Consider the following 13761-nt stretch of genomic DNA (forward strand, 5'->3'; position numbering starts at 1 on the left):
TATCCTAGTAATATGCCCCCATTGTCTAAGATGGGAATACCCCTTTAATAAGTAATTTTGAGAAATCCAGGGCATTGTGCTTTGCATTCTACATAGCCTGGAAGTGTTTGACATGCGTATTGGGAAATTAGTGGTGCGGGGGGGGGGGGGGGCCAACATAAGTTTTGCTATGGGATCCTATGAGATCTGTGTACACCCCTGTCCACGGTGTACCAAATTTATTATGAGGACTGCCCTTAAAGGGGTTGTCTCATCATTGTCTTATAGGTGCGGGTCCCACTGGGAGCCCTGTAAGTGAAGGAGGGTGCACTGCGCATGCTCAGCCGCCCTCCATTCATTTTCTATCGGGCCGGCGAAAATAGCTGGCTCGGCTATTTCCGTCGGCCCCATAGAAATGAATAGGAGCGGGGGCCGTGCGGCCCCATAGAAATGAATAGGAGCGGGGGCCGTGCATGCGCGATACGCTCCGTTTCACTTCTATGGGGAGCCGGCTTGGTGGTGGCCGGACCGAAGTCCTCCAGCCACCACTTTGCGGGGCGCCGTTCTCGATATAGGTGCGGTTCCCAGCGATGGGACCCGCACCTATAAGACAATGGGGGCATATCCTAGCGATATGCCCCCATTGTCCATGATGAGACAACCCCTTTAATAAGTTTGGTGCATCTTACTCCTGCTGACTCTTTACTAATACTATGGGGGTCATTTATTAATCTGTAATATGCCTAAATTAAGCGTATTACAGGCGCAAATGGCGGCACAACAGTAAGCGACTTTACCCCGCTCACACGTGAGCGTGGAAGGGGACAGGCCAGGAGGCCCGTCTCATAAATAATTTTCTACGCCTGTTAGGCGTAGGATATCGTCTAAATGTAAGACGGCTAGGAAGCTCTCTTACATTTAGAACTGGTGCCAGATATGCAAAAGTTATGGAGAGGACTGCACCTCTTTATAACTATGCAGATCCACCGCCAACTATGGGTCTTTATTAAGACCAGCATCTAAAACGCAGACCTTAATAAATGTGCCCCTATGTCCATGTACCAATTTTGAACTAATGTAGATTAAATATTTTTTCTTTAGGATTTTGGCTTTTGGGAGAAAGCATTTAAAATTGGCATAGACTGTCCTATGTAAACTGGACCTGACAATGTCAAATTAGGCCTAATGATCATTTCTGTCTTGGCGGCTATTATTGCTTCTGCTGCCCCTTGTCTTAAAATTTTTTCCTAAAAAACTTTTTGTATACTGTACATACCTGATTCAACCGAAAACTGGTTCTACTACCAATAATCTATTATGTGTTTTTATGCAGGTATGTCGAAAGTGAGCGTCATACCTTACAAGTTGACTACGTGAATTACATGGATGAAGTAGCAGAAGAGATAGGCTGCAGACCCAGTGTGAAGAAGCTATTTTTGTCAGATCCAAAGCTGGCCTGGGAGATATTGTTTGGGCCCTGCACTCCATACCAGTACCGTCTGTGTGGACCTGGGCAGTGGAAAGATGCCAGGAAAGCCATTTTAACCCAGTATGAACGTATCATCAAGCCCATGAAGACCCGGAGCACGAGTGACAAATGTTCTTGTGGCTTAATGAAATTTGCGTTAAAGATTTTTGCCATTCTGATTGTTTTTGCTGCAATATATATTGCCATGTAGTTATATTACATATGTAACTAATGCAGAATTCATTTACTTCTTACGTTTTAGCTCTATATTAACTACTGCTTAAAATCTTCAAATCATAATGAAAGGAGTATTATGGTTTCACAAGACTTAAAGATGTATTCTCATCTTAGACAATGGAGGCATATCGCTAGGATATACCGCCATTGTCCGCTGTGACCCACACCTATATCGAGAATTGAGCAGGCAAAGTAGTGGCTGGAGGACTACGGTATGGTGGGACCCGCATCCATCAGACAATGGGGGCATACCCTAGCAATATGCACCCATTGTCTCAGATGAGAAAATTCAATGTTACTGTTTGTATAATGAAAAGTTATACAATTTTCAATGATACCTTTTGGGTCAATTTCTCAAGATCTCAAGGATAGGGCATCAATATCTGCTTATTGGTGATCTGTAACTCTACACCCTCATCAATCAGTTGTTAAACGGGCTGTCCAAAATTAGAAAAACATGGTTTCTTTCTTCCAGAAACAGCCCCACACCTGTCCATGTATTGCTGCACAGCTCCACTGACGTGAATGGAGCTGAGGTACAATACTACACACAACCTTTGGACAGGCACAGTGCCGGTTTAGGAAAAATGCAGCCATATTTGTCTGATCCTGGACAACCCCTTTAGGCCTGTTTCACAATTGCGTCAGGAGTTCCAGCAGGCTGTTCTGGCAGTTACTTGGCAAATATGGTTGGATTCAGCCGGACCCCATTAAAGTCAATGGGGCCAGTGGGCATCCCGGTAACATCCGTCAATGCCGTATCCATAAAGCTCCGACAGGCTGTTCTCTGGCAGAAATCCTGACAGCGGTGTTAAAGGAGTCTTAACGTGTAGCTTCTACACTGGAAGTCAGCATGGGAACCACACAGCTCCATCCATTGGGTAGTGGACAGAGCTATTTACTGCAGCACTGCTCCCATTGCAGTGAATGAGAGCAGTGCTGCTGTAATCAGATCTGTCCACTACACAATGCTGCATAGGTCCAGTGCCAGAGCTACTTTAGCACAGCTAATAGGTGGGTTTTTGGGGGTGAACCCTCACCATTCAGCTATTGGTGGCTTATCCTGAGAATAGGCTATCAATAGTAAAATCGTGCAATACGCCTTTAAGGGTACATCTACATCAGGCAGTGAATTTTCTGAGACAGAAAAACTGCAGTGAACAGTATCTGCCCGAATTCCAATGGAGCAAATTTTGTAGAAAAATTGTTTGTGGGTTTCTTCAGATTTTTCTAAGGATGAAATCTGCAGTAAGCAACATAATTTCACATGCTGTGGATTTAAAAGCCACCCTCTAGGTCAATGTATGTGCAGATTCCAATGCGGACATATTCTGCAGCTTGTGGTTGAGACTTTTTTAAATCTCATCCACTTTGCTGCTACTGTATTACACTGTGGGTTTTCTGCATGCATTTCCACTGCAGAAAATCCACAGCAGATCTGCCCAGTGTCCAAACCCTTCTGGCTCACTTGCATAAAAATCTATCCTGGTGATGGCACGGCTCGGATAATAGTAAGGAGCGGAGGACATCTGGGTCCATCACCTGACCAGGACACCACCATACAAACAATGAAGCTGCTTTTGAATAACAGCAAGCAGAGATCTTGGCGACTGTGGAATTGAAGATAAGAATAATATCATCATCCAATAGATACATTTGAAATGCTGTAATTGGAATAGTCCGTTTAAGAAGAAAATGTAATATGATTTATGCATTATGATCTCTATGATTTACATCTACAATATGCTTATAAGAGCATACAGTAGACCATGAATGCACTTACGTTAGTCTTTCTTTCTGACGCTTTTATTTCTGAATACCCCTTTTTGACACTTCCATCAGGAAGGGGTATTTTCTTAACTCAATATTCATGCAAAACTATTTTTTAAAGACTTTTTGGCAGATTTTTTTTTTTTTTCATTTGGCAGTACTATGCCATTGAGATAGTACTGCCCCCCCCCCCCCTCATTCCCTGTGGTGGAAACGATTTCCAAGTTAGTTTTGTTCCTTTTCATTGCATTTGCTTCTCTTTCCAGCCCTAAAAGGAAACACTTCTAAGAAATAACCAATAAAATATGTTAAGTAAAAAAATCTTGAAGTGTGTTGCTCTTTTTTTGTTTTAAATTAATGAACAGTGGTGCCAAATTAATTTGATCCCGCAGCTCTGTCAGAATAGGACTACTTTCACACTCGCGTTTTGAGCGGATCCCTCAAGGATCTGCAAAAACGATCCGTTACAATAATACAACATGCATCCGTTTGTATTATCTATAACATAGCCAAGACGGATCCGTCATGAACTCCACTGAAAATAAATGGGGGACGTATTCGTTTTCTATTGTGCCAGAGAAAACGGATCCGTCCCCCTTGACTTACATTGTGTGTCAGGACCGTTTGGCTCAGTTTCGTCAAGCGGACAGCAAAACGCTGCAGGCAGCGTTTTGGTGTCCGCCTCCAGAGCGGAATGGTGACTGAACGGAGGCAAACTGATGCATTCTGAGCGGATCCTTTTCCATTCAGAATGCATTAGGGCAAAACTGATCCATTTTGGACCGCTTGTGAGAGCCCTGAACGGATCTCACAAACGGAAAGCCAAAACGCAAGTGTGAAAGTAGCTTAAGGCCCAGTTCACACTTCAGTTATTTTCATTAGTTATTGTGAGCCAAACCCAGTAATGAGGCCTACACAGAGATAAGGTGTAATGGAAAACTTCCCTCCTGTTCTCTGTTTTTGATCCACACCTGGTTTTGGCTCACAATAACTGATGGAAATAACTGACCAAATAACTGAAGTGTGAACTCTGCCTAAGAATGGTTTAGACACTTAAAGGGGTTCTCTGTGAATAAGGACATTTTAGCGAATGTCAGCAGCCTGTCTCGCTAAGCTGAGGATTCATACTTACCTGCCCCCTGCTGCTCTGATCCTCAGCACTGCCTCCGGTCCCCGCAGTGTTTACATCCGGAGCAGGTTAGGCATGTTCAGCTACTCCACTGAAGCCTAATAACTGGCTTCAGTGGTGATGTGCCATGTGCAGCGAGCCCCCTTGGAAGCCAGTGTAGAGGATGGAAGTGGTAGTGGCTCCGATGTAGTGTCACAATGTCCTACCTCAGACAATCGCTTCCTGGGGTCCGTGACAGTTAAAGTCATGGTACTGAAGAATGAGGCCAGAGTTAAACGTACTAAAGTCCTTTTTTACTAAGTGCAATGTAGAATTTGAAATACATACAGTAGCAGCAGGCTTTAGTGCAATTATTGCAAAGACATGGAGGCGGGTTGGTTGGTGGTAATGCTGCACTTAGGTTATACTAGCCTAGGAGTTGTTTGGTGATGGGTGGCTTGACTGTTTCCCTCACCTCACAGCAGTGCCTGTAGAAGCTGCATTTTAGGCTTTATTTGAGACAATTTAGTGATGGTTCTCTCTGGAAACCCCTCTGTAGGAGCAGGAGCACTGCAGTCTGCATCCTCTCCACTATGTAGACAGGAACTCCCCCTCTCGGCAGGAAGCAGGACCAGCCCACTCCTACCATGAGGGGAGGAACAGGGTGGTGAAAACTCTCCCTGACAACCTTTGCCATACTTTCCTAGTAACAGCCAGGAAACAAACTGTAAAATACAATGCATAATAATGGTAGAAGCTGTTCTACGATATATAGGGACAGTTATATATACTTTATTTATAGTGCATAACTGTCTGTATATATCATAGAACAGTTGGCTCTGGCAGTGGCAATCCTCATACCAATGACCCCCACCCCCGGAGTTTATATTTAACTCACCTGTCATGACCGGCGTGCCGATCACATACGTGACGCAAAGGGAGGGAAATGGGAAGGCCCTGTCCAAGGGAGAGGGAAAGGTGGTGACCCCTAACTCACCTTGCAGCTGGCACCTGACTGCCCTGACGTCCCTAGACGGGTTCCTCACCCGTACGCCGATCACGTGCCTAAACCCTGGCTTTCCCTGAGATGAGCCCTACGTAGTGAATAGGGCGGTGAGAACACTAGTCCGCACCACTAACACTAAAGGAAAACACCAAGGAGAGGACAGACAATACAGACAAAACATATAATCCCAGGTGGACGACAACAAACAACCAAGAGGGATCCGAAGGGTAACGCTCTGGAACAACAACCAGGAATCACAGCTACACAGCTCCAGTGGGTCAGCATAGAAGTCCAGGCAGGAAGCTCTATATCTGGCAACCAGAGAAGTGGGAGAGGGGAATATAAGGAAGTTGGGCTTGCTGGACAAGAAACAGCTAAGGAGGAGAAGCTATGGATCCCTGAGTGAGCCAAAAAGGATTGCAAGGCAAACCCAGAAAGCTACCATTAAGAAACGGCACTATTTTTAGACATAGAGCGCGCAGCCACCTGCTGCGACTTCCTGACCCCGGGTATAACGGAGTCAGACGTGACATCACCCCTTTAAACCTGGGCTGCAATTATAATAGACACCTGTCTGATTTACCTCTAAATAACCACATGGATTTTACAGTAGCCTCTGTACCTTTCATACTGCAGCCACAGGAGCCCTATACAGTTCTGTCATTGATACACTCACCTCATACATGGACACACTCATACACACACGTGGACACACTCATACACACACCACACCCATGGATGTACTCATACATGCACTCACATACATGGGCGCACTCATACATGCACTCACATACATGGACGCACTCATACACACACTCACCACACCCATGGACGCACTTATACACACACTCACCACACCCATGGACGCACTCATACATGCACTCACATACATGGGCTCACTCATACATGCACTCACATACATGGATGCACTCATAGATACACTCACCACATACTTGCAAGCACTCATACACACAGTCACCACATACATGTACGTGCTCATACACGCAGTCACCACATACATGGACATGCTCATACACGCAGTCACCACATACATGGACGTGCTCATACACACAGTCACCACATACATGGACGCATTCATACACTCAGTTACCACATACTTGGATGCATTCATACACAGTCACCACATACATGGACGCATTCATACATACAGTCACCACATACATTGACACATTCATACACAGTCTCACCAAATGTTTAACCCCTTAAGGACCGGGCTCATTTTCACCTTAAGGACCAGGCCATTTTTTGCAAATCTGACCAGTGTCACTTTAAGTGCTGATAACTTTAAAACACTTTGACTTATCCAGGCCATTCTGAGATTGTTTTTTCGTCACATATTGTACTTCATGACACTGGTAAAATAAAGTCAAAAAAATGAATTTTTTTGCATAATAAAATACCTAATTTACCAAAAATTTTGAAAAATTAGCAAATTTCAAAGTTTCAGTTTCTCTACTTCTGTAACACATAGTAATACCCCCAAAAATTGTGATGACTTAACATTCCCCATATGTCTACTTCATGTTTGAATTATTTTGGGAATGATATTTTATTTTTTGGGGATGTTACAAGGCTTAGAAGTTTAGAAGCAAATCTTGAAATTTTTCAGAAATTTACAAAAAACCCATTTTTAGGGACCACTACAGCTCTGAAGTCACTTTGCGAGGCTTACATAATAGAAACCGCCCAAAAATGACCCCATTCTATAAACTACACCCCTCAAGGTATTCAGAACTGATTTTACAAACTCCGTTAACCCTTTAGGTGTTGCACAAGAGTTATTGGCAAATGGGGATGAAATTTGAGAATTTCATTTTTTTGCCTAATTTTCCATTTTAACCCATTTTTTCCACTAACAAAGCAAGGGTTAACAGCCAAACAAGACTGTATCTTTATTGCCCTGACTCTGCTGTTTACAGAAACACCCAATATGTGTCTGTAAACTACTGTACGGCCACACAGTGGGGCGTAGAGTGAAAGGTGCGCCGTATGGTTTTTGGAAGCCAGATTTTGCTGGACAGTTTTTTTGACACCATGTCCCATTTGAAGCCCCCTGATGCACCCCTAGAGTAGAAACTCCATAAAAGTGACCCCATCTAAGAAACTACACCCCTCAAGGTATTCAAAACTGATTTCACAAACTTCGTTAACCCTTTAGGTGTTGCACAAGAGTTATTGGCAGATGGGAATGAAATTTGAGAATTTCATTTTTTTGCCTAATTTTCCATTTTAACCCATTTTTTCCACTAACAAAGCAAGGGTTAACAGCCAAACAAGACTGTATCTTTATTGCCCTGACTCTGCTGTTCACAGAAACACCCAATATGTGTCTGTAAACTACTGTACGGCCACACAGCGGGGCGTAGAGTGAAAGGTGCGCCGTATGGTTTTTGGAAGCCAGATTTTGCTGGACAGTTTTTTTGACACCATGTCCCATTTGAAGCCCCCTGATGCACCCCTAAAGTAGAAACTCCATAAAAGTGACCCCATCTAAGAAACTACACCCCTCAAGGTATTCAAAACTGATTTTACAAACTTCGTTAACCCTTTAGGTGTTGCACAAGAGTTATTGGCAGATGGGAAAGAAATTTGAGAATTTCATTTTTTTGCCTAATTTTCCATTTTAACCAATTTTTTCCACTAACAAAGCAAGGGTTAACAGCCAAACAAGACTGTATCTTTATTGCCCTGACTCTGCCGTTTACAGAAACACCCCATATGTGGCCGTAAACTACTGTACGGCCACACAGCGGGGCGTAGAGTGAAAGGTGCGCCGTATGGTTTTTGGAAGCCAGATTTTGCTGGACAGTTTTTTTGACACCATGTCCCATTTGAAGCCCCCTGATGCACCCCTAGAGTAGAAACTCCATAAAAGTGACCCCATCTAAGAAACTACACCCCTCAAGGTATTCAAAACTGATTTTACAAACTTTGTTAACCCTTTAGGTGTTGCACAAGATTTAATGGAAAATAGAGATACAATTTCAAAATTTCACTTTTTTGGCAGATTTTCCATTTTTTATTTTTTTTTCCAGTTACAAAGCAAGGGTTAACAGCCAAACAAAACTCATTATTTATGGCCCTGATTCGGTAGTTTACAGAAACACCCCATATGTGGTCGTAAACTGCTGTAAGGGCACACGGCAGGGCGCAGAAGGAAAGGAATGCCATACGGTTTTTGGAAGGCAGATTTTGCTGGACTGTTTTTTTGACACCATGTCCCATTTGAAGCCCCCCTGATGCACCCCTAGAGTAGAAACTCCAAAAAAGTGACCCCATTTTAGAAAGTACGGAATAGGGTGGCAGTATTGTTGGTACTAGTTTAGGGTACACATGATTTTTTATTGCTCTATATTACACTTTTTGTGAGGCAAGGTAACAAGAAATAGCTTTTTTGGCACGTGTTTTTTTTTTTGTTATTTACAACATTCATCTGACAGGTTAGATCATGTGGTAATTTTATAGAGCAGGTTGTCACGGACGCGGCGATACCTAATATGTATACAATTTTTTTTTATTTATGTAAGTTTTATACAATAACTTTTTTTTAAAACCAAAAAATTGTTTAGTGTCTCCATAGTCTAAGAGCCATAGTTTTTTCAGTTTTTGGGCGATTATCTTGAGTAGGGTCTAATTTTTTGCGGGATGAGATGACGGTTTGATTGGCACTATTTTGGGGTGCATATGACTTTTTGATCGCTTGCTATTACACTTTTTGTGACGTAAGATGGCAAAAAATAGCTTTTTTTACACCGTTTTTTTTTTGTTTTTTTTACGGTGGTCATCTGAGGGGTTAGGTCATGTGATATTTTTATAGAGCCGGTCGATACGGACGTGGCGATACCTAATATGTATACTTTATTTTTATTTATGTAAGTTTTACACAATGATTTTATTTTTGAAACAAAAAAAAATCATGTTTTAGTGTTTCCATAGTCTAAGAGCCATAGTTTTTTCAGTTTTTGGGAGATTATCTTGAGTAGGGTCTCATTTTTTGCGGGATGAGATGACGGTTTGATTGGCACTATTTTGGGGTGCATATGACTTTTTGATCGCTTGCTATTACACTTTTTGTGACGTAAGATGGCAAAAAATTGCTTTTTTTACACCGTTTTTTTTTTTTTTTTTTTACGGTGGTCATCTGAGGGGTTAGGTCATGTGATATTTTTATAGAGCCGGTCGATACGGACGTGGCGATACCTAATATGTATACTTTATTTTTATTTATGTAAGTTTTACACAATGATTTTATTTTTGAAACAAAAAAAAATCATGTTTTAGTGTTTCCATAGTCTAAGAGCCATAGTTTTTTCAGTTTTTGGGCGATTATCTTGAGTAGGGTCTCATTTTTTGCGGGATGAGATGACGGTTTGATTGGTACTATTTTGGCGTACATGCGACTTTTTTGATCACTTTTATTACCTTTTTTGGGAAGTAAGGTGGGCAAAATTTCAATTTTCTCATAGTTTTTATTTTTTTATTTTTATGGCGTTCACCGTGCGGGGAAAGTAACATGACCGTTTTATAGATCAGGTCGTTACGGACGCGGCGATACCTAATATGTGTAGTGTATTTAATTTTTTAATTTTTATTCAGTGATAAATGTTTTTTTTTTTATCTTAACTTTTTTCACTTTTTTTTTTATTTTTTTGACCCAGACCCACTTGGTTCTTGAAGATCCAGTGGGTCTGATGTCTGTATAATACAGTACAGAACCTATATAGGGTTCTGCACTGTATTTTACTTACACTGAACAGATCTATGCTTTCAGCACAGATCTGTTCAGCACCATGGACAGCAGGACGCCTGAGCAGGCGTCCTGTTGTCATGGGAACCTTCCCCGTCTGCCACAACTTCGCAGACGGGGAAGGGTAAGGACGGGGCTCTCGGGGGGATGCCTGGGGGCTCTCTCCCTCTCCCATCGGGGGGCTGCAAAGGCACAGCAGCCCCCCGATGGGAGAGGGAGGGAGCTCCCTGCACTGTTAACCTTTTCCATACAGCGGTCCGTACGGACCGCTGTATGGAAAGGGTTAAACGGCTGACATCGCATCAACGATGTCAGCCGTTTATACCAGGGTGCCAGCAATGTGCTGGCACCCTGGTATATCTACTAGAAACCAACGATTATTCAAGGGGAGGCGGGCGGGGGATCGCGATCCCGCCTGCCGCACCGCCCGCCTCCCGCAACGCCCCCACCGCCTGCGACACCCCCCCTGCACCACCCGCCGCCATCAAATCGTGCAGGGGTGCAGGGGGAAGGTGAAATCTTGATTTTAGGCACTCTGAAGTTTCTGATCCCCGCGGTCAGGGACCGCGGGGATCAGAAACTGCAAAAAGCGCAGCAAACCGCAGGTCTGAATTGACCTGCGGTTTGCTGCGATCGCCGACACGGGGGGGTCAAATGACCCCCCCCTGCGTTGTTACGGGATGCCGGCTGAATGATTTCAGCCGAAATCCCGTTCCGATTAACCCCCGCGGCGCCGGAATTCAGATTTTAAGTCAGGACGTACCGGTACGTCCTCGGTCCTTAAGGACTCGGGAAATAGGGCGTACCGGTACGTCCTCGGTCCTTAAGGGGTTAAACACACACATATAATGTAAAGACATAATTTAATTAATAGAGATTCATAGTTTATTAATATAAGTTCAGACAAAATATGATACATAACATCATTAAAAATAGCAGCAATATATGAGGTACTGTGACAAAAAGTATTCCCCCAGCGTCAATCGGGTCACATATTTATAAATTACAGTACGCTAGATTAACTAATTGACCAAAGATGTCAATATTTGTGTCACCCATACATTTAGTCACCCTGGTCCTATCTCTAAATATTATATGCCACAATATAGTTCATCTTCATATCCAACAACAAAATAACTGCTAATGCAAAAAAGTCCCTAAATAGGGCTCTAAGTAATTGGTGTTGGGTATGAAAAACATAATGAACAACATAAACCAGTGGCAAGAAAATGAAATACAGACCCAGGACCTAGAGGGAACACCATCCCTGACGCGCGTTTCACCTAGCTTCCTCTTGGGGGCGTACCCTACCGTCAAAGATACCACATACATGGACGCGCTTATACACACAGTCACCAAATAGATGAACGCGCTCATATTCACAGTCACCACATACATGAAAGCACTCATATACACAGTCACCACATACATATACACACTCATACACAGTCAACACATACATGAACACGCTCTTACACAGTCACCACATACATGGACACGCTCATACACACACTCACCAGATACATGGAGGCACTCATACACACAGTCACCACATACATTGACACTGTGACACAGTGAGAGGCTTGGTCTGGGTGCGGCTGGGTTGATTTACAGCCAGGTGAGGTCAAATACCGGACCTGATTTTAAGTGCAGGTCTTAGTTTTGGCAGCACCTGACTGTCCTTAAATAGGCAGCTGGGCTCAGAAGCGAGGTCTCTGTGTTGGGATCTGGGAGCCTTGTGTCTGGCTGAAGGCATGCTACCTGTTTGGCGTGAAAACAGGTTGGTGCTGCTATGGTCAAGGACTCTTTGAGGCAGAATTGCCGAATGGTGTGAATTACCACCAACACCGCAAGGTGTGAATAAAACATTGAACTGTTTGTTTCAAAGAACTTGTTGCCTCTATACTGCGTCCGCTAATCCTGTCTACTAGAGCGAAACCCCACAATTGGTGGAGGATGTGGGCAAGAGCAGTGAGGCTGGAGTGAACACCGATATTTTTGGTTTCTGCATTTTTCAGGCACGGTTGTATGTTGTACATTAAACCAGCTGTATTACAACCAGGGCCCCACGACAAAATGGAGGCTGTTGTGAAGGCCCTCATGGAGGCTAATCTGCAGCAGCGAGAGACACACCTGCAGCAACGCAAAGCTAATAAGCAGCAGCAGGAGACTAACCAGTTGCTGCTACAACACGTGATGGCTTTGCAGACAGCAGAAGCAACCCCGAGCGTCCACGATGCCCGGAAAGCAGTCCGTGTCTCGATTCCTAAGATGACTCCCGCAGACGACATCGAAACCTACCTGGCGATGTACGAGAAAGTGGCCATCAGGGAAAAGCTACCCTGTGACCAGTGGGATGAGGTCGTCGCTCCATTCCTGGCATCCGATGCCAATGGGTGTATTTCGACTTTCTGGACAATCAAGCGGCCGACTACCAGAAAGTCAAGGGTGAGATTCTGGCAAGACTGGGGGTGAATGTGTTGGTCCGGGCCCAGCGGGTGCATCAGTGGGCGTTCAACCTGGCTGACCCTGCAAGACCGGATTATTATAACTTACTTCACCTCTTGCAAAAATGGCTACAGCCTGACGTGCTGAGTCCCACTACTATGCTGGATCGTCTGTTAGCCAATATGTTCTGGAGGGCTTGGCCATACCCTCTCCAGCACTGGATTGGTCAGGTGTCTCCTGGCAATGACCTTGAGATGGTGGACCTGGTGGAACGCTATGAAGCTACCAGGAATCTAAAGGAGGTTTCTGTCGGGAAGGGGGTTGGCAAACCCCGGAAATCTTCACCTCAGGCCTGGAGATTTGAGCCAATAAAACCCGCCAGGGATGTACCCACGGCAGGCCTGGCTTCGATAGTCTGCTGGCGGTGTCAGGAGCCTTGCCATGTAAGGGCTGACTGTACCCATCGGGTTGAGCCCATGGACACTAACTATGGCTACCGTCAGTCGCTATATGACAGGAGGCTGTGTGCAACAGGTACCCCATAGTCTCTAGATCACCTGTGCCAGGTGGAAGTGGGAGACACACTCTGGCGGAGGCTCTGCTGGACTCAGGGAGTCTGGTGACCCTAGTAAGGGCTACCCTGGTGCGGTCCACTGAGTATACTGGCCGGAAAGTTGGGGTGATGTGCATCCACGGAGACTTAAAAGACTACCCCACAGCGCTGGTGTCTCTAACTATGGTGGCCGGTAGATGGACCCACGAGGTGGCTGTCGCCACAAATCTACATTATGAACTCATGATAGGGAGAGACTTCCCGGCACTGTGCCCTGCTATGAGAGTGACTGATACCCATGAGACAGGGGTAACCCTAGCAGAGTGGCCCGGCTTAGGGGGGGGAGACCAGAACCCTGGGAACCTGAGACCGAAGGGCCAGCAGTAGGGGTGATCGCCACTTCGGTGGAAGAGGGGGAGACAAC

General features: G+C 44.5%; 1 protein-coding gene across 2 annotated transcripts in view; it reads left to right on the plus strand.

Annotated features, from left to right (window-relative positions):
- LOC122943376 (flavin-containing monooxygenase 5-like) overlaps positions 1–3775 on the plus strand; it is a 67002-nt gene extending 63227 nt beyond the window's left edge. For both annotated transcript variants that reach the window (XM_044301057.1, XM_044301058.1), the window contains exon 10: positions 1313–3775. In XM_044301057.1, the coding sequence (XP_044156992.1) occupies positions 1313–1658 (346 nt within the window). In that variant the 3' untranslated portion in view covers positions 1659–3775. The remainder of the gene's footprint in view (positions 1–1312) is intronic.
- Positions 3776–13761: the final 9986 nt, after the last annotated feature.

Source organism: Bufo gargarizans, chromosome 7 (assembly GCF_014858855.1).
Source record: "Bufo gargarizans isolate SCDJY-AF-19 chromosome 7, ASM1485885v1, whole genome shotgun sequence".
NCBI lineage: Eukaryota > Metazoa > Chordata > Amphibia > Anura > Bufonidae > Bufo > Bufo gargarizans.